The sequence below is a fragment of the Trachymyrmex cornetzi genome, unplaced genomic scaffold, assembly GCF_001594075.2.
Source record: "Trachymyrmex cornetzi isolate Tcor2-1 unplaced genomic scaffold, Tcor1.1 scaffold204, whole genome shotgun sequence".
NCBI classification, from domain to species: Eukaryota; Metazoa; Arthropoda; class Insecta; order Hymenoptera; family Formicidae; genus Trachymyrmex; species Trachymyrmex cornetzi.
Window position 1 is genome coordinate 588658 of NW_017296680.1, and position 22278 is coordinate 610935.

The 22278-nt window shown below is 34.4% G+C and overlaps 2 protein-coding genes across 6 annotated transcripts; one reads left to right on the top strand and one right to left on the bottom strand.

The window, feature by feature from the left end:
* The first annotated feature begins 1328 nt into the window (after nt 1-1328).
* On the top strand, nt 1329-15205 carry Ork1 (open rectifier K[+] channel 1). 3 transcript variants are annotated; one of them, XM_018505377.1, is made up of 8 exons: nt 1329-1530; nt 6626-7179; nt 9550-9726; nt 10273-10659; nt 11863-12125; nt 12534-12683; nt 12764-13891; nt 14081-15205. In XM_018505377.1, the coding sequence occupies exons 2-8, from the start codon at nt 7038-7040 to the stop codon at nt 15140-15142; spliced, it is 3309 nt and encodes a 1102-aa protein (XP_018360879.1). In that variant the 5' UTR covers nt 1329-1530; nt 6626-7037; the 3' UTR covers nt 15143-15205. The 3 variants fall into 3 exon arrangements, with proteins under 3 accessions (XP_018360879.1, XP_018360877.1, XP_018360878.1); XM_018505375.1 differs by lacking the exon at nt 1329-1530 and adding an exon at nt 6183-6260; XM_018505376.1 differs by lacking the exon at nt 1329-1530 and adding an exon at nt 6226-6283.
* A 1014-nt stretch (nt 15206-16219) lies between these two features.
* Nucleotides 16220-20365, bottom strand: HisRS (histidine--tRNA ligase). Of its 3 annotated transcripts, none has more exons than XM_018505316.1 (6): nt 19855-20365; nt 18967-19278; nt 18150-18362; nt 17840-18061; nt 17243-17744; nt 16220-17130 (listed from the first exon to the last, which is right to left on the bottom strand). In XM_018505316.1, exons 1-6 carry the CDS (start codon nt 19951-19953, stop codon nt 16658-16660), a joined length of 1821 nt encoding a protein of 606 aa, XP_018360818.1. In that variant the 5' UTR covers nt 19954-20365; the 3' UTR covers nt 16220-16657. The 3 variants fall into 3 exon arrangements, with proteins under 3 accessions (XP_018360818.1, XP_018360820.1, XP_018360819.1); XM_018505318.1 differs by lacking the exon at nt 18967-19278 and adding an exon at nt 18462-18616 and having other exon boundaries at nt 19855-19933; XM_018505317.1 differs by lacking the exon at nt 18967-19278 and having other exon boundaries at nt 19855-20356.
* Between the last annotated feature and the right edge of the window lie 1913 nt (nt 20366-22278).

Sequence of the window (22278 nt, forward strand, 5' to 3'; positions counted from 1 at the left end):
TTGTTGGCAGAAATATAGCAATATAATGACAGAATTGATTACAAAATTTGCTATTTTATAATTATATATTTAAATAATATATTCCATTTGAATATAAAATATATTCTGCTTAGTTTCTGCCAACAATTTGCTATCAAATTGTGTCAGCAAGTTTTGGTTGGTACAATACAAGCTTATTGTGACATAATTGATGTCAATCTGTCTCAATATCCTGTTCGAATTTGTCAGCATATTGTTAATATGTTATTTACTGAATAATTTTAATATTGCGCTGCTGAATTATTTTCAAAAATCAAGTGAATATGTTATGTATTTACAATTTGCAATGTAGAAAATGCAAATCAATTTTAGATAAATTATATTATTTTTTTCTTTAAAGAAGACAATACGAATTGCAGCATAATTGATAATGTGTGTGAAAAATATTATATATATAACGAGTCCGATGAACGAAAAAGTTCATTATGTTTAATACTACATTATTGTCAGAATTAATATAGGAATACAGACTATATTATGTGATGGCATACTTAACAATAGATGGATAATAACATTTATATCATGTATTAGCGTTTCAATAAGGTCGAAAAAAAATGTATTATGTTTTGTATCTTCATTTTTTTGAGAATTAAATTGTTTTTTTATAAATACCATGAATACCATAAATTAATTTTTCGTAAATATATTTGTGTAAATAAATGTGTTTAAGTGAATTTGGTGAAAATAAAAAATGCAACATTTGATCTAAAGATTAAGAAAAATATAATTAAGACTTAGGAAATTAAATTAATCTAAATTTAAAAAAATATTTTGAAAATTATATTAAAATAATAACATAAATTATATTATTTCACCTTTCGAATAAATTCAATACTTTTCTTCGATCGAATTCTCATGGCTAAAAAAGGAACTATTATTAGCGTTCGGTCGCTGATTAAACAGACGCATTAACACGACTAAGTACGAGACGTGAAATGTAGCAGATAATATAGTTATATACACGTGATCGAAATGGCTGGCCTTGTATTAAAAACGAATTGAAGCGATATGCTTTTTAAAATTTTGAGCTTTTTTTATATTCTTCTATCTTTAAAAGTAGACGATATAATCATTAATCACCAAATATGCATTTGCAACTGGTTTTTTTGTTTAGTTACATTGAAAATGTTTTTCTCTGTTCCCTTATATTTTTACAGCATCTAACATATCGTTTAAGAAGATCATTTTGATGATCAATATAGAACTTTCGGTCCTCCCACCATCCACACGATCTTTCGTATAGTGCTGCTCTCGATTACGGATAGTCTCCATTCGGCCAAGTACTCGATCGCGCTCATCCATCAAACTGGCAGATAACTAAACTTTTTATAACAACGGAATCTTTCACTTTTGTCAATAGAATTTTAATCCTGCTGTCCGAAAATAGAATTCAAAGAGTTCCGCGACTGTGATTATGAACATTATTACAAAATGTGGATCGTCGCTTTAACGCAGATATGTTCGACGAACAGTATACAATGGATGAGACAGGTGGGTATTAAGCGATTAAATAAGACGATAAAGGTAAAGTAATAATATCTTAGGATTAACATTGTTAATGTTCAATATATGTGTGTGTAAAGGATCTTTTATTTATATCTACATCGAAGTGGAAAATTTATATTTGACATATCCATATATATATTCAGATATCGATTATATGATATTGTTGTGAAACTTAATATCACTATTGATGAATTAGGATAAAAAATATTATCTTATTTAGAGATTAAAATTAACAACGTATATATTTATTATATATATTAATTAAATATATATATTCTAAATATAATATTTTAAATAGATACGTATAATTTTATCTTCTAATTACTTTTATTATTATACAACTTTAATTAATGTTTAATACATGAAGGCTTTTTAAATGTGTTATCAAATTTTGAGAATTCATATACTAAGAAAAAGATACTTAAAAATTTAATTATGAGATGTTTGTTTCACAGAAATATATATTTTATCATAATCAAATTTTTTTATAACCAACAAATATCAAAGAAAATGGCACATAATATTTACTTTACGAATATTTTGACTTGTTTCTCAGTATACATAATAACTTATTAATATATTAATAAGTTATTTTATAATTTTAATTAATTCGGTGTTCTTTGTCGAATTAACGATTTATATATTTATTGCATTAATACCACTTAAAACATCAACAGAAAATATTTTGATTGTCTATTGTAAAACTTTAAAGTATATTCTATTAAAAGTATATCTCTATTAAAATTAACAAAACATTTTTATATACATTTACATAAAAATGAATTAAAGTAATAGGGTAACTGTCCCTATTAATGTGCCTTTTAGCCAATTTGCTTATTACTGAATTAATTATTAAATATTGTAGCTTTAATTTTATCTGCTTGCAATCAATATCGGTTTTTCAACTACTTTTTCTTATAATATTTCTTTAATTTAAAAAATATTAATACTTTATAACAGGGTTGGTAAAGACTAATGTTTTTTTTTAAGAATAAAAAATATTATGTTTCTTCTTGAATATGTTTTTAATGCTTCAAATATGCTTTGAACAGTAAAAAAAACATATTTAAAACATATTAAAAACATCAATTAAGCATGTTTTAAACTGTTTAAAACACGTTTAAAACATGTTTTTTACCAACCCTGCTTTATAATGCTTTTGACAAAAATAGGAAACATGTTTTTGTTCCTATTAGTGAGTCCTCTAAGCGGCGATAGCTGTATTAATGTGCTTCCAATTTGTGTGCCTATCCACATTTGACTCATTTTAACATATAGTTACTAAAATAGATAATAAATTTAAGCTAATTGTTTATGTTAATTTTACATAAATCATTATTTCAATTATATTTATTTCGAAGTACATTCATAACACAACGTTCTCAGCTCCAATATAGGGCACATTAATAGGAATAAGCTTAAAATCTTGCGTACGTATTACTGGATTCACATAAATTCCTCATATCTTTCGAAAAATGTTTAAAATACTTTAATATTACAAAAATAAATTATATTATCTTCGGTATCGTATGCATTAATAATTTAATTTAACAAAAATAAAAAATTTTTTCTTATTATTTGTGCCAGTTTTCTTTATGACTTAACGAAATACAAAAGCATACTAATAGGGATAGGCACAGTAATTGGGACAATTACCCTAATAATGATACTTTTGTTCATCTACGATTTCTCATGCACTACGTGCAACTGTTTTTTTACAAAAGAAATATTTAAAGTGGAAAATAAACAAGTATATTTAAAAATTATTAAGTGTATCCGTTAGGAATTTTATCACAACAACGATTAATGGAAAATTCAAGAAACGTGAAAAAGTATTTGATAGCGTATCGGTGTCAATCTTAAAACGTTATCACCGAGATGAAACGGTCAATATGCTATCAATTCTACTTTTCAGTAATTACGTTCTCATAATTACGGTGTGTATCTCGTGTAATTCGATTGTTACAATTATTAACTTTATAATACTATCTTGCGGCGAATATTTTTCGATCGATATTAATGATTGATGTTGGACATATGTTTACTTTAGTTAATGTCCAAAAATAATATGATTTATTAAAAAATACATCGACTTTATAACTGATGCTAAGGAAACGAATGTTACTTTTAAATACCGAGTATTATTTAAGTAAATTTTACTTTTAAATAAACTCTGTATCCTTGGCAAGAATTTTCTTCTTTAATCTTTTTAGTAAAACAATTTAAATTGAATTTTGTTATTTTAATTAAAATGTTTGTTGTTTAATTAAAATTTATTAATTTTATAATTAAAAATTATCTTTTTTATAATTTATATTTGAAGCAAATTCATTCTCTTTATAATCTCGATATGATATAAATGTTTGTTGTTTAATTAAAATTTATCAATTTTATAATTAAAAATTATCTTTTTTATAATTTATACTTGAAGCAAATTCATTCTTTTTATAACATCGATATGATATAATTGATAATATTAATTAGACTAACAGTACTAACAAATAGTACATAAACTAACAGTACCAACAAACAGTACATAACCATCTTTCTAATAACGTGATCAAGCTAAATTCCATGAAATACCATTGCGTTCAATTTTTTAAAGGTCAGTTATTAGAATTTATTTGCTCGTTTATTTAAGTTGATCGATAAATAATGTGAGAGAGAAAACGCGTGATTAATACTTCATATTTCTTCCCGACAAACTGTTTTACACATTAATTGTTAACTAATTACCGCATGTGCGTTAGTATCGGCATATTTTAACCGCAGCCGTGACCGACACGACGTGTGCAGTAAATGGAAGATAATAACAGTTGTTAAGTGGTCGTTAACAGCCATAAAAGTATTCGAGTTAAAATGCTGTCGTAAAACGTCATTCAACTAATCATTTCAACCTATTTACATTAAAGTGCGTCATTATGTTTCAAAGTTACAGGCTCTGCGTGTGATTCACAATTATTAATTTCAACAGTTACCAAATAAGGCTTCTTTATCTAAGGATAGCACACAGGAATATAAGCCCAAGATTATGATTTTGTTATATACGTGTCATCGTGAGCGAAAAAACGATCTTGATAAATTTTATAATAAATTAAATTCTAATTGAAACTACCAAATACAATCATCTAAAAATCAGGTCACGTTACAAAAAAAAAATCATCATTATAACTATAAAACGAAATAAATCTTAAAAAATTTAAATAGACATCTTAATTTTTCAATCAAAGTATTCGATTGTTAGCTTGTCTTTTGAAAACGCGCATTTATATCTCTCCACGCCTGTCGCTTTTGGATTTCCATCATTTTCTTTCCCAAGTATAAAATTATTTTATTAAACGTTATTGAAAAAAATCACCTCTCTGAACAAAAAGTAGCATGACAAACTGTTTTGATTATTTCGACATTCTGCTAATTATAACTGCATTTTACAATAAATCATGTTTCTCATTTTAGCTAGATGTACAAAGAAGTAAGACTACCGAACTTGAAGAAAGAATAAGACGATAAACTGATCGTCACTCGTGCCGTTTCGCGAATAAAGAAAATGTTCATGCACGCGTCCGCAAATTTATCTCGTCAATTAGAGGCGATCGATACTAGTAGCGTGATGTGCGATAGTTAACGTCACTGAAGGTTCACGATATCCGTTCTTTCGTCGCGCGGGTGGAAGAGAAAACCCAATGACGGAATTCTCGGACGAAGTGAAGAGATACCAGGGATAGATCCGTTTAAACATAATCCTCCTAACTTTTTGAGAAAACAAACCTGTTCATCTTTTAATATATATATATATATATTTGTTAACACTTCGAGACTAAATTCAACAGATGAGAGCTCTCTCTGGTTAAAACTTGCTTATTATTGCTCTGTTACGAGGAGTCTCTATTCGCAACAAATGCAAATTTTCTCGGACCAGTTCGAACAAGCAATGTAAACATCGACATTATTAGCAAACAGAAATCGACACGTCAAGACTGTTGCGACCGAGACACTGCTCGTGCCTTATAAATCATATTTATGGACATGTAATAACGCAGTAACACAGGATCAAGACGAATCGAACGCATGTGTCTTCTGATCGATCGACTGTCGCAATTTTTCCATTTTACTAGTCACGCAATAATGTTTTGCAATACCAATTCTTGATATTGCGAATTGACATGAAATATCATGTGACTCATACTGCCTTGCCACATAATTTATCGACTTTTAATTCAACTTTTAGACATTCAACTTTTGGACATTCAACTAAGACATTGAACGTCGACATTTTATCACCCACATTCATCGGATTCACCCCTATTCTTTAATTTATTTTTATTATGGAGCACAACTGACTCCCAATCTTACAATAAGCGACACGAGCTCTTTCATATGATCTCATGACTTTCCGCCGATTCTGAAATACTTTGTACCGTCCCGAGCTTACATGATATGCACTTATGCAAATTTCTATCCGCTTGAACCGGCGACGAGTCATGCGACCAGACGAGAAGCGTGAACTTGAGAGAGACACGCGCGACGTTGTTTCACGCCGTAAATTATCCTTGCCAATGCAAAAATCGATCGCTATTACGATCCACGTGGATCACTATTGCTATTCGCGATCCGGCAGGCCGATGGGATATATGGTATTCACCAGCGGAGACCGAACGTATTGTGCAACCGACATTGTCGAGGGAAGGGTTTTGGTTATAGCTTGACATACGAAGGTGCGCCAGGTAGATCATCTCGGGTAATTGCGAGTTTTTTGAGCCGTCAAATTGCTGGCTGTTTTTAGTTGGCAACTGGAGACCTAACCAGTCAGATAGTCTCAGGAAATTTTAATACAGTGGTTGCCTCTTCTGGAGGATAAAAAACGTTATCATTTTTTCTTGTATCTATCAAATTTCTTGACGTTTTAACTCGCGCGTCAATTAAAAATGTGTACCTTATGTAATAGTTTATATTAACATTATTGATATAAATTAAATTACTATAGCATCCTATATTTCAAATCTTGCAAAAGTGTCCTCCACTTCTAGATTACTGTATCGTTTACATATATCGTTTATATTGTAAGATCTTTTGATCGCAGAGTTCTTCGGGCACTTAACAGCGAGACCCAACAGCGGCGCGATGCCTAGATCGTCAAGAAGACTTCTGATGAATCGGAGATATCAAACTGCAATGATAACATCGCCCTCGTGAGAACTCGTCATAATCGATACGACGACAATCGTCGCTTAAGAAGCCGTAAAAGGGAACCGCTCTTTGCGGAGAAGATTAGTGCGCTTGTGGCGAGCGAGCCAAAAAGCTCACTCCGTCGACCATTTAGCCTTCATCACCGGAAAATCATGTCAAGAATGCGTAGCCGCGGCGTGTCCGCCGCTTCAACGGGAACCTCCTAATTATCTGACACGAGAATCGTCATCCCTTGAGAATTATCCCTCTCGTTCTGGTCCACGCAGATCCGCCAGACTCCAGCATTTCGCCGCTAGTGTCCAAGAATGTCCAAGAAGCAATGGCTTGCCCTGCTGTTGTTGTTCCTCACGTACCTGACGCTGGGCGCTACCATCTTCTACTTCATCGAGAGCGATAATGAGAACAAGAAGATCGAAGAGGAGAGAATTGAACGCAATATGATCTTCAGTAAGAAAACAATAAAAATAATTACCCCAGTATATCGGCTATCTCACGCGAAATCGCGTCCACTAATCAGTTCTTGTTAACTCGTAATTTCTAGATACTTGATGCAATTGCTTTGACACATTATTCCGATATCTGATAGGGAAATAGAACTTGACATTTTAAATCTACTGATCGCTTATAAATTCTAGGTTGATTCCTTTTTAATAGGGAATATTTTAATATCAGCGATGATTAAGAATGAAAGATTTTTTTGATATGAATAATACAGATTCTTATTCTTTATTTAAATTTAACGGGTTTTAATAAATTGATTATTAATAATTTGAGGATTTACAGAAATGTCTGTATCTATATGTAATATTTAATATCCAAAGTTTAAAACTAGCGGTAAACGCTATCTTTTACTAAAGAGAGATCTAGGTTCTTGGAAAATGTTTTGCGTACAGTTTACGCGTTTGGATATATTTATTTTAGTTTCTCTTCGTGATTAATAGCAAGTATAAAAACAGCAAGGCAGCTCTGATTTCTGGAAGTCGTTTTAATTGATGAGTTTCGTCGAATTGTCAAGGAGAAAGCTGCATGCGAACAGAATAACGAAAACGCGAACGGAGTTGCATTTGTAATTCGTAGTTGCAACTCGACATTGAGTTATCTGCATCTCTGTTTGTTACAACCGCAACACACAGAGAAGTCCTCGAGATTTTGGCGCGAAGCTTATTTTATAATAAATCCTGGTAAAAGAAAAATTAATAATAGTTGTGACTTTACGATGTTGTAATTTAGTAATAACAATGAATTGTATTTTCGCTTACGTCGAATACATTTTAGTTCAATCGTTTAAAAGCCAATGTTTGTAGAGCCTCATTGTTGATATCAATTCATATCTTTAATAACATTTTTTTGTTTTGATAAATGCGGAAAAGTACTCTCGAGATTTCGTTATCACAAAGATTAAAGTTTAACGTATCTAAATATTACATTAATTAGGGAACTATCTTAACAACAAAGACGTCGTCAAAGTGCCTGTCTCACGTGCTCGTAATTATCGTAGTAACAATCACCCAATTATTACTACACCGTCACTCACGACGTGCTTTAAGATTTCGGTGATAATAATGCAAATAATGCACTTAGGTCACGGTCGTGCAGAAGACGAGTCTGGCGTGTAAAACGTTTGAAACTTCCGAAATGCATTTAATGACGATATCTTATGCTTGTAGCATCTTAAAATGCTTGTGTCATCGACTGAAGTTGCACCGACATGCCTCTCGCTTTTTAAATCGTTAATTCGATTATAATAAGCGCAGACAAAAAATTCAGTTTAATTTCCGTAAAGCTTATCTATTTATTGGAGACTCCTTGGAGATCTCAAGAAATTTTTCACATTTTACAAATGAATTTTCTAGATTCCGGAATCGAGAGTTTCAGAATCAGTACAAGTTCGGATCTTTTTTTCTTCGGATGCGACTTAAACTCTTAGATCGTCTTAGGTATTCATAGTCGATTTTCATATTTAAGATTCTTAAGCATAATCTTAGGACGTCGTGAAGAAGACAGCTGTATTAGCATCTTAAGACGGCTTTGAAATAAGAATTACAGACTATGAATAGCCTTTGTTAGACACTTTTTGAGCTTTCAAAAAATTGAGCTTTTCGAAACGCTGAATTTGCACGAGCAACTCGAAATGCGTCGAATCTTTTGTAATAAATAGCCTTGTAAATAACCGGAAAGTCGACACGGCTGTTTGTCAATGGGTTTTGTATGCATGACCGTGCCCGATGCAATTGTTTGCGCGAGAAAAGGGCATTATTCGAATAGTCAATGTCCAATAGGACAATGCCGTACAGAAAGAATTAGTCGACGGCCAGTGTCAGTGTCGTCGAAATCGATTACGAAATCATTATCTCGACCACTCCTGTCAAAATCGTCGTGTACGAATTAAAAGCGGCGATATCCGCTATCGTGCAGTCTATATATCTTCTACCTCAGATGGCTAAGCTCCATGATGAAGAATAAATTAAGTGGATAATTGCGAGATTATTCATTAATTTTTTTTCTCTATATAGATATTGTCATCGTCCTGGTATTTTCTTAGCCTCGATAAGCAGCGAAATAGGGTCGCGTCCCGGTTGCAATTACATACGCGGAAGGTCCAGGTCCAGGCCGAGTCTGCTTGCACAAACTGGCAATATAAGACGACAAATATTGGCTGATAAGATAGTGCGTATAGCACAATTGTCTTAAAATTCCGACCCTGTTCGGAAAGGATGGCGAAAGAGAGGAATTATCCGGTGGATGTGTGCGAGATAAAATTTAAGATCATCCGATGATGAATCCGCTTTTCAAAGTATGTGTAATTATTCCTTTCAGAGTTACTTACAAAACACTATATACCCGCTGTCGGCCACAATGAAACTGAAATTCTGCAAAAGCTCACAGATTACTGCGGCAAGTCCGTCTACAATTACAGCGAGGACGAAGTCACCATCCGACGTTGGGATTACTACAACAGCTTTTATTTCGCTTACACGGTGGTCAGCACTATCGGTAGATATCTAACGTGTTCAAATAGCGTAGATCTTTAAATCGTATCTTTAAATCAAACCAGTGTTTATCTAAAGTCAATGGATTATATAGCCTCGCGTTATTTTTTTTCTATACCCTTTAATTATACGCGATTACAATATCTTTTATTACGCATTTGTCTCGTGTACACAGAGATTTAACAGACGTTCCGAAAAAGTATTTGAAATATTATGGTGTCTTGTAATCAGAGAATAAGTATTTGTCGAATTACCGCTTTGTGCCTAAACTTTCATTTCTCTAAATTGGGATAATGGTATAATTATTTAAATTATCTAATATATAATTTTATTAGATATATATTAGATAATTTTATTATACTATAATTTTATTATACATAATTTTTTAAATATTTTTTTGGAAATTAGTAGATTTTAAATTATATTAATAATTTTTTTTTATGAAGTATCTTTCTATATCAATATCTTCCTTTATTCTATTAATAACCTTCATTAATCTGCATTCTCTTTCTGAGAGAGTGTAATTGATTTATTATTATCAATTATACAGGGTATGGCAATTTGGCACCCACGAACACTCTCAGTCGCATCTTGATGATCTTCTACGCCCTCATTGGCATCCCAATGAACGGAATTCTACTGACGCAGTTGGGAGAATTTTTCAGCCGCGGATTCATCAGGGCTTATCAGAAATACAAGTCCTATAAGCAACGTCAATCAACCATTGATCATCCCTGCAAAAATTCGATATCGCCCGAAACGCGTAAGATAGTGAGACTGGCCGCTCAGATCTTTTTATACTTGACGCCCGGCTTCATCGTATTCATCTTTTTCCCGGCAATTCTGTTCTCTTTTTACGAGAGATGGAGCTATGATGAATCGGTCTATTACGCTTTCGTCACTCTCACAACCATCGGTTTCGGCGATCTCGTGGCCGGTAAGAATTCTATCTTATCGATTCCTTAGACACGCGCGCGTGATTAACTTATTTTTTTATCGTTAGCAAGAGCAAGATTTTGTTTTCGCAATTGTACGCGTAAATCGAAGAATTGCGTACTCTCAGAAATAATTTTTTTCGTCTATGAATGATATAATATATCATTGATATCAGTCGTATCATCTATAATTCAAAATATGGCAAAAACATATTGCGATAAAATTAGTATTGATTGCGACGTGACTAAAACAATTTTATGTTATCTGTTATAAGAATTGTTCATGTATGAATAATTATAGAACGCATATTATTGTGTTATTGTATGATTGATAACTACTGAACAAGATAATACTTCCGAGAAATTTATAAAAAGATATACGCAACAATACGACGAGAAAATATATAAATTAAAATTATTGTAGGAAATTGAAAAATAAATCATAATTAATAATCGTAAATCAAAAATATTTCTATTTTACCTGTGTATAATATAGAAAACCATAAGAAGTTTTACGAGCTTAGATTCTAAGAAATGAAAAAATTGATATTTACTATCTATTCGATCTGTATTTTCAAAAATGAGCAAATACGAGTCTGCTACATATGAAATATTTATTTTCAGTGTATTTCATGAACACGAAATTCAGAGTTAATGACATTTTTTTATTTGATTAGATAATATTGAGTCATGATGACTTGAGACTATAGATACGTTCGATATTTCGGTAGCTTTCTTGATTAATAATAGCGAAACGATGTTCACTTGTACTCTTATCATATACATTAATCGCTTTGAAGTATACAATCTGTAATATGAGCTTGTTTATTCCGCCTAATTAAAAGATGAATGTTTCCAATCATTACATGCTCACATGGGAAGCAGATCTTAACACGTAAGTAATACTTTCCATACGCCATAAATTAAAAAGTAAAGTAGCGCGTTTGCATATACAACCGCAGAGCTAATAAAACATGTAATTAAAAATAAAATATGAAATATAAGAATTAAACAAATAAATCGATCAGCAATAAATGTACAATTGAAACATCTGTTCATAACTTTCAAATGAAAATTATTCAAAGATAAATGTTTTCAAAATCAATTGAAATCAAGCACAAGTGGAAATTAATGGAGAGAATAAAAAATTGTTGCGCTAAATGAAAAAAATATTCGCTATTATTAATCTCTGCTTGAATTTTCAGGCCAGGACATTACGAAGGGGAGCGGTCCATTCTTCATGTTGTACCAAATATTCCTAATTTGCTGGATCTCCTTCGGGTTGGGCTACATCGTCATGATAATGACATTCATCGCTCGTGGTATGCGCAGCAAAAAGATTACAAGGCTCGAGCACAAACTGGCGATGAATCTCAAGCTTACGCAGAGCAAGATTTGGAACGAGTTTAATAAAGAGGTCAACTACCTACGCCGTGTTTTCAACGAGTTACAGCTCTCTAAGGTCAAAGTAAGTGACCAGGTTGGACCAGATAACCTTAAGCAACCACCAAATTTTACTGCTAAAATATTCACACTGCTTCATACATTTTTATGAAAATTTATATTTTATTATCCTTTTTATTTTATTTTTTTTATATGTGTTTATTTTAAATCCTAAGAAAATTCGATTATCAATAAATATTATGAAATTATCTTATCTATCATGGTGAATAACTGACTTTTTAATTACTCCAGTTGCATTCGTCGTATTTTGAATTGAGATATTTTAGTAATTAATATAGCGACTCAATATATAGTATGTAAATTATCAATTATAAATTTTTTTACATTATTATCTTTATTAATAAAACTCTCTAAGTACCGATTATTATTTGTTTAATATTGATTATTTATTCGTTTGTTATTTTCTTATTAGAGAGTATATGTGGATGAGTACGAGTCCGAAGAACCTCCGGTGAAATTCCCACGCAGCAACAGTTTTCCGAATCTCCGAGATTTAACAATTGGTGGATATGTGGACATACCGCATCCACGACGACGAGCTAACAGCGAAGTGGTGCCAGTGGTAAGTCATAATAATTTAATGTAATATTATCATCTCTTGTTAAATATTATAATGTTTTATTAACAACGTATTATTTAAAGGATGAGCTGATTCGTGTGGTGTCCGAGACGGATCTTCAAAGGATAGACAAGAACGCGACATTCGCCGCGCACGCCATAGTGCAACCGGCTGAACTCTTGGCGCGCTTGGTGAACATCCTCGGTTACATACCTCCACGGGATGACTTTGAGTGTGATCAAACTGAGGAACAAGCCGACACGCAAAACGAGACGCAGCATAGTAAATCGATTGACCAAGACCCAGCCAACAATATCTCTCATTGGACAATCGGCGGTGAAAAGTTCCCATTCTCCAAGCCTCGATCGAGGGCAGCCAGCGAAATACGACTGCATACTACGAAGGACGATTCCGTTAAACGTAATACCGAATGGACCTGGTCCGGAGTAGCCTCGACGAAGTTGCAAGAGATGATGAAGGATAACGACACGACCATATCTTCCAAGGACAATCCCAACAAGCCGTATAAGAAATTCGCGTCGCTCGCTTTGCCACTTACCGCGTCCAAGAACCTTTTTCCCAAGTGGAGAAAACAATTCACGAATAAGAGGTCGTCGGACGTTGGTTTTAATACGAGAAATACAGAGAAAGCTATTGAAATAACAGATGAGAACGAGAAGAGCAATCAGCAGAATAATTCGATCGGTCCACTACCCTCGTATTTAGACGAAAGGCACGATTCGATCTCGAGGAGGCCGCATTACTACACACATACCGGTGGCAACCTGCCGAATTATTTGGAAAACAACAATATACTGGAAGAGACGAGTCTAGCAGAATTTCTTAGAGCATTAACCGCTCTTCACGCACGGGTAGGAACGGTTCCCGAGGATTATGTTCCCAAACCCAAAAGAAAATTAGGAACGGCCAGCTTGAGCCCGCCAAAGTTACCTAGTCTTTTTACTCTCTTCTCAAATGCACCTGGTTCTGTTTCGGCAAATCAGAGCAATCAGAACACTGTCACGGGAGCACAATCGAGCAGGAGAATGTCTCTCAAATTGTCTACTGATAATTATTCTGGCTCTAGTACGCCTACATCCTATGTCAGAAAAGGAAGTGTTCCTGTAAAATCTAGGAGATTCTCTTTGAGGCCAGTCGCGACTCCAGTGAGTCCTCCGACGCCGCCTGATTTAGGGTCACCACGATTATCGGTAAGCTTGCATTACCAAAAAAAAAAGTTTTTATTAAATTCCACGAGTATAAAAATTCTCACAACTATTATAAATTTAAAATCTTGAAAGAAATTTTAATATAAGGAATAATAGAGTATAGTGATTAATAATTTAATATAAATGAAAGTAATCTTAAAACTTAGTTTATAAAACAAAACTATTTTTCAGCTACGACTCTCTCAAAGAATGGATGATCGACATCTTCAAGAACCCGTTTCGTTAGAACCCTTTATTTCTGTATCATCGAAGGAACCGCTCGTGAATATGGAGGGACCACCGGGAATTTCGTTGCCGATCCAACAGCCATCCATTAATCAACGTTTTTCCATAAGACCTGCTCAACTCAGCACGCAACCGAGTCCGACGAGCACCATGTCCACACCTTCGCCGTTGCACACGCCTAAACCGCTGCCGAAATGGAAAGCGGGTATGCTTCAGCGACAAATCACTCAGATGAATCTACGTCGTCGTGCCAGGGCGTTCAGTCTCAGTGATGTTCATTCTGATAAACGTGAAAAGATCACTCCTCCTCTCAGTCCTCTCGCTATAGATAACACCAAGACCATTGACGTTAGCAAATCGAACAACCCGAAAACGGTGACCATCATGTCGCCGGCGGAGGAGATGATCTCGAAAAATGAACTTCAGGATTCCATGGTAGTTCCTTCAAGTTCGAGAGACAACCAAATTGTATGGAAGGATCAGGAAGGCGTAATTTCACCAATTAATCCCTTTGTTTTCGAGATTTCCAATGAGTCACCCACAGAATTAAATGAATCCATGATTTTAAGCATGCATAAGGATGAAATATATCCTCAAGGGAATTTCGTACCAGTTTGTGAACCGATTTACAAACCGTCATCTTCCTCTACGTTCGAACAAAAATTAGTAAAATTGAATGATGAGCTGGATATAACGCTTCAAAGAGGGATGCAAGAGACGAATGTGGATGCTAAAGTTTTGCTTAAAATGGAGCAGAAACAGAATGATACACACATAATTGATGTAACTGATAATTTAAATGCTTCAACGAGTAGCGGAAAATCTCCAGAATCAAGAAAAGGGAAGCTCAGCGTTTCAATAGACTCGTACAAGCCATCGCTGCAAATGACGATAGAGAAACCAATGATTAATCCATTCGAGCAATACAGAGCTATGACAAGGGCTGGTCAAAAGGAAGATGATACGGATTTAAAAGAAGTTAAAATCGAGAAACCTGGTGAAAAGTAAGAAAGGGACATAAATTCATACTATGCTAAAAGTCCAACAATTAAAGAAATTTACGTATTTTACCTAATTTTAAAAATAGAAATCTGGAGTTAAATTAACAGAAAGATATTTACAAACTAGTTTACAGACATATTGATTTGATATTTTTATTAGGAAAAGGTTAACTTTACATTTTGCGAAAAATAATCCGTTTTTTCTCAATTATAAAAAAAGGATAACACATATGAAATCAGTATAAGAATCTTGCCCGTTAGAAATTTACGGTTTTACTGCACATATTGCTGTGCAATAAATGATATCCTATTAATAAATAATTATTAAATAGGATAAAATTTTATACGCTGCTTCGAAAACTTTCTACTGTAAATAATTAATTCGCTTCAAAACGATACGTAATTTATTAAAAAAGATTGAGGTAAAAAAAGTATAATTTTATTCAAATGCATTCATTGCTACGCAAATTCCAGAAAAAAATACAATTCAGCAATTAGGTGACTGATTTTGTGGAAGTTGTTTTCATCGATATGTAAAACATCTAATTTTTTTCAGACTAGTCGAATTTGTAACATTTTTAACGAGACACGTATATTTTATGAGAAACTAGATAACGCATGCTAATATAATGATAATTATTAGAGGAGTAAGTAAATTAAAATATTTAAGTTATTAGATTAGTTTTAATTTAAACTTGATAAAAGAAGACTGATATAATGAGTAAGGTATATGTATCCTCAATTTAATTTAAACTGAAATAAATTATTTGGAAAACATAAATATATAAGTAAATCATGTGAAAATTTTAAATTAAATAACTAAAGAGAAAAAAATATTGTTTATTGAATCCAAAATCCATTGAATTAAAATCCGATCCCCATTCGAAAAATTATTAAGCTACGTAAATCACGTCATTCGAAGTAATTTGCAGATTAATATTTCGTATCGCAGTTCAACTTGTCAACTACGATCTTGTGACTGGATATTTATCAGTCACTCGCGTGATCATATTTATTCTACTAAATCTTGAAATCAATGTTTGAATGTATAATAGTAAAGGAAGAAATGAGACACGTTCTACGAAATTTACAGTATTTTATTGACAAGTTCTTACAGAATAAATTATAAAGATGTATTTGGTTTTTCGAGCTGTAACTCGAAGCTGTGAATTATTACCAGTTAAATTAAAGATCCGGTTAAATTCTAGATTTCACCCGGAGAAATTCGGATTATTAAAGAATTATTCATATAGAAATTGTACCTATATGTTCACACGTGATAAGTGTAGTTACACTTCCTCGCGTGCATTCACTTGTATAACTTCACAGTTAGCATCTATCGATGACAAAAAGTTTATCACGGTCGTTTAGCACGTCGTGCGAAATAATACAAATAAATTCATGCAAAATCTAATAAATAAACTGTTCCAACACGCGAATTGAAATGAAACTAAATGCAGTATAAGTATTTTCTTGTACTGATGTAAATCTCTCAACTGCGAAAGGTTGAGCATAGGGAATGCTACGATGTTTTTAGCTGTCTCCGTATTTCGTCGATGAGGTTGCTACGTGGCACGCGAGTTTCCTCTCGTGTCGAGACGACTCTCAATGTAACTTCACCCTTCGCCAATTCGCCTTCCCCGATGATTATTGCCAGTGGGATGCCGTTCTCCTCGCAGTGTTGTAGCTGCGCCAAGAGCTTGGCATTCTTCTTGTAAGATTGTTCCGCCTTCACGCCGGCGTCCCATAGATCCACCAGTATCTTCATCCTTTCCTCATGCAGATTCTTTTGCGCGCTGGCTACAAACACCTCAATCTCAGTAGTACGCGTTTTTAGGCCCTTGTTTGCCAATTTCGCCTCCATAACACTGAATATCCGCTCCACACCGACCGAAACGCCGACACAAGGTACATTTTTGTTCTTGCTATCGAACATTCCTACTAAATTATCGTAACGGCCGCCACCTGCTACGCTACCAACACCGACATCGTCTCCTGTGAAGAATTAATGAACGCTATTAATACTTTGCCAAAACTATTTCGTATAAAAAATATTTCCGTCATGTAATATAAGAAAATTTAGAAAGAAAAAAATCAATATGCGTACCACACAATATAGCTTCGTAAATAACACCCGTGTAGTAATCAAGCCCTCTCGCGAGACTCAAATCAAACTTAATTTTGTCCAGAATTTTGTAGATGCCGCAATACTTTAGCAATAGTTCCATAGAGTCTAAACCTTGCACAGCGACAGACTGTTTCATCAACTCTTTGTTTTTCCTCAACTCGGCTATCAGTTCCACTCCACCGGATTGCGAGACGTACTTGCCGACCTTATCGGCAATATGTTCATCCAATCCCTTTTCGTCCGTCATCTCTTTCTTTACCTCCTCCCATGGACTCTTGTCCAGTTTATCCACGGAGGAACAGATGCTGCGAAATTTACTCTGTGGCACACCACACGCGGCGAATATGCCGTCCAATAAAGATCTATGATTCACCTTAATTGAATATGGTCCCAGATTCAGAGCTTCTAACGCTTCACACACAACCCGAATACATTCCACGTCTGATAACATTGGATCATACTGACCTGCGATATCGAAATCCTTGAAGATACCAAATTAAATTAGTACAAAATATCAATGTTAAAATGTCAATGAAATATCCCTAGAACGTAATAATATGCATATATTATGCTTACACATTGATAAAATTCCCTGTATCTGCCTTTCGTTGTGGCTGGGTTATCTCTTCGATAAACCTTGGCGATGTGATATCTTTTAATAGAAGAAATCTTGCTCATGGCTAGATACCTCGCGAAAGGAACTGTCAAATCGTATCTAAGTGCGAGAATCTCACCACCTTGATCCTTCAAATCGTAAATAAGCTTGGAGTCTTCACCATATTTACCTGTCAAGACATCCTGTGACAAGAGCAGTATTAAAAAAAAAAATATTAATAAAATTGAAATTAATATTGCCTTTTATAACAATCTGTACGTTTACTCTTACCTTTAACTCAAATACAGGCGTATCTATCGTCTCAGCGCCATGACGCTTGAATACTGATATTATTTTTTCCAACACTCCCAATCGCAGTGCCATTTGCTCCGGATTATAATCCCTCGTGCCTTTTGGCGTTTTGAGGATGAGTTTATGAGGGCAACCATTCTCCTCTCCCAATTGTGCTTTCAGGTCCAACAACTTGGCAACTTCCTCTGCTATCTATGAACAAGCAAATGAATACGTCATTAATATACAAAACACGGCATCGCTCTCGTTCTCAGATATCCAGGGTACGATAGTGGAGAACGTCGTACCCACCTGTGGCGTCGTGGACATCAGCACGTTGCGATTGAGTTTCCATACGACGGGGAAAGAATTGTTGCGTATCAGGCGTAACATCATGAATGGATGAAGGAATTACAAGGCAACCAGAATGAAAGAGAAAAGCCCCCTCAATCTCTTGATTTATCAAACTAGTCCAAACAGCAGAGATAATATCAGTAAGCAAGCTAGTATGAAGCTGTCATTAATTATTGCCATAGTCTACAATTAACAGAGACTGTTTGTTTTTAATCTTTTTCTCCATAAACTTTGTCCTTAAATTTTTCAAAATTTGGGAAGAAAATATAAAGGTTTTTTTGTTTAGAGAGGAAATTCAACTTTTCAGACTGGAACATGTATTTATTTTCCAAACTATATCCAATTTTTGCCATGTAAAATCTTCTACTGGATTTCTCAGCTATGCTTTTTTTTCTGAATGTTAGCCACAGCAATTTCGCAATAATTTATGACAGCTCTGCTTGCAAGCAACCAGCTGTCTCACCTTTTTGTCTAGCATACTTTTGCTAATATAGTTAGTGCCCTTTAGCCGCTCAATTTTTTCTGCCAAGGAAGTGAGCGGCGTTTCCACAACAGGAAACACTAGACGCTCTTCCTGACTAAAGCTTTTCATGTTAATATGCCATCTGTTCAGATGCGGCCACCTTGCAAGCTCACCATTAAGGATGATACGCAACGTGTCGAATAGTTCGGCGTCCTTGGACGTTGGACACCAACCACAGACATAGCTGATATCCGCAAAATCACCATTTAAGCCTTCTAACTCAATATTTATATCAGACTGCTCTCTGTACTCCTGAGAAACGAGACGTCTCTCTAAAGAAAGGCTTAGGAACATTGGCGACAAAAAGGGAAAGAGAAATCTATTCTTTGCACCTGTCTCAATAAAAATTGCTGTTACAGGGGCTTGTTGCATCATGTTCATTGTTACGAAAGATCTGTTCGCTTTAACTGCATTTTTATTATTAGAAAAGAGGAAACGGTTTCGTGCTTTGTTAGACTCTAGAATGAGAAGAAAATTGAGCGTGAAAGTTGCAGCTGAAGCCAACAGACCTGACATTTACCTGGTAATGACGTGAAGGGGAGATCGAAGAATAAATCAGTGGGAGCATGATGCAACATGGAAGACAAAAACATTTGAGGTAGCTGCTTAAGGTGAAAAGATCAAAAGACCAGTTTCGAGTGCGGCCGATTTCGCGGAAGTAAGTGAAGGTAACATGATGACAGGGTGTAATTGAGCGCGATGTGGAGCGGAGAGGTGTGGAGCCCCCTCCGAGGATAAGAGAAAGGTGGTACATCTGTCACGGGCAGACGACGCGTCAGGAATTTCCTCGGAGGAGGGGAAAGGGCTTGAAGGGTTGAGTCCGCATACCTGCGTGTTATCGACTTTTGCGGCCTTTAATCGTCGCACCAATTCTCCCTGCTCCTTCACGCGACTCAGCAACGTATCCCTCGATGTTTCGTCAGCCATCGCTAGCACGTAGCAGTGTATGGCAGTGTAGCACCGCACGCGGTATCTCGGAGCCCTAATTCCGTGCGTTCCGCTCGCCGACGCATTACTTTATAGCCTGATCCGAATTCCGAGGAACGAATCGCGCCGCGCGAGTGATTTCCCACTCTCCACCGCGGCAATTCTCTATTGCAGCACACTTCACTCGAGAGAGGCTCGACCGGGCTCGACCGTAGGCTCGACACTCGTGAAACGGATCCTTCTGTTTCTGTAATCAAACCACTCAACGCGGACACGTGTAGCCACATCAATGTATGAGTACTTACGTGTGAGAGTGTGGGAGTCGTGGGAGAGAGAAAAAAGAGGTCTACTCCCCGCACTTGCACCGCATTATGTACGTTTATTTAGCATTTAGAACGAAGTGGATAAATAAACAAAATAAGACAAACAGAACATCGAAGAAAAAGGAAGGAAAAAATAAAAGGTTCATCCGTGAGGGATACTTTTCGTGTGTCTTATAAAATTTTTTCTTATACGAGGAGATTTATAAACAGCCGATGTACACTTGCACATGGAAAGTGCAGGTGACGCGATCTACCTGAAGTTGGGAACGTGATGTAACCACATTCCACATTTCAGCAGACAAATTCTGAACGAGCTGTAATTTAAAAACGAATCGCAAGTATGAATCACACGATGAATGAAGGATTATATGTCCAATAATTGTATATTTGAACTATCGAGTGATATAATTTCGATAAGTTTGACATGTATTGCATATACAAATGCGTAAACGAAACGTGGTTAATAAGGAGAGGGAGATCTTCCAACGATGCGCCTGTGTATGTTACGCGACCAACTTCATGATGTACGATGATATCAAGTGGAATTTTCCTTAAACAACACAAACTTGATCTGTGACTTTTATATAATTGATTTTAGCTTCATCAAAATAACTTTAAATAATTTTAAATTTAACTTTAAAATTTCAAATTTAATTTAATTTTTTTTAAACTTGCTTTTTACCAACGTGGATCAATTTTAATCTCGATTCAAGTTGTATTGTTCATCTTTTTCTGTTTCTAAGAATTAGAAAAAAAATGAATAATCAAGTCATTAAGTTGAACCGAGATTAAAGTTAATCTACGCATTCGTGGAATTGGCATAAGAGAGTTAATAATCCGCGCGTATGGTTTAATATTTTTATTCGGAATATGCGTATTATTAACGTACATGAACATTTTTGTATCGCAATTATATTCATTATTCTGCAATATGCAAAATATCCTGCATTACTCGCCTCAATGACATCATTATATTTCTTAACGTGAACGTATCGATGCAATTATTATTTATTCGTTCCCGTTTCAGTCCCTATCTAATTTAATGTACACGTTACGTTCCGCAGCTTGTAATCAATAGGGAGTTTTTGCAATACCATTTATCCAGATACGGTGAACGCTAAGGTCACGTTATCTTTTTCTTAACAACTAATTAAAAAAGGATAACGTGACTTTAGCGTTCACCGTATTTGGATAAACGGTATTGCAAAAACTCCCTAATCTTTCTGCGGCGGTTCAGAACAAACGCGATCAGATTTTGCGGGAATTACGGCTGATTTCACCAGAAATTTTTCTTCGAATTAAATAACGTCCTTTAAATTTATCCTTAACGCACAATTTCCCTGTTTTATGCCTGTTTCTACCAATGCAGTTTAACTTTAATCTCGGTTCAACTAATTCTTCATCTTTTTCTAGTTTTAAAAATAAGAAAAAGATGAAGAGTAAGTTGAACCGAGATTAAAGTTAATCCACATTGGTAGAAACGGGCATTAATGCGTAATTGTAACATTTAACAGCGGATAATTGTACTAATTATTGGACTAGAGTATTTCATATTTTTATAAATTTCAAAATTTTTAATTAGTTCATAAACTTCGATGAATATTTTCATTCCTTAGAACAAAAGAAAATCTGTGAAACTTTCTAAAATTTCATTAATTTAATATTTAAAAATTAATAACTAATAATTCGATTTTTTTAAATCTTCGACACTCCTAAGATTGTATCAATTTAATATTTGTGTTTTAGTTTGTATTGGTTTAATGTATGTTGAGAATGTAAAAGCTTGATAAATTAACATGTAAAAATTCGCATGTTTGATCATATTTCATGCTTGACAACTTATTCTCTTCACATCTCGTTCTAGCACCTTTTCATGAAGCCGTGGCGGCAAAAATCAGAAATAATTTACGCTCGAGCTGACATTCACTAACGTGAGATGCAGATATTAATTAAATTTCTCTATTCGAGGAAACAAATTACGCAATTAGCGCAAATCAAAATC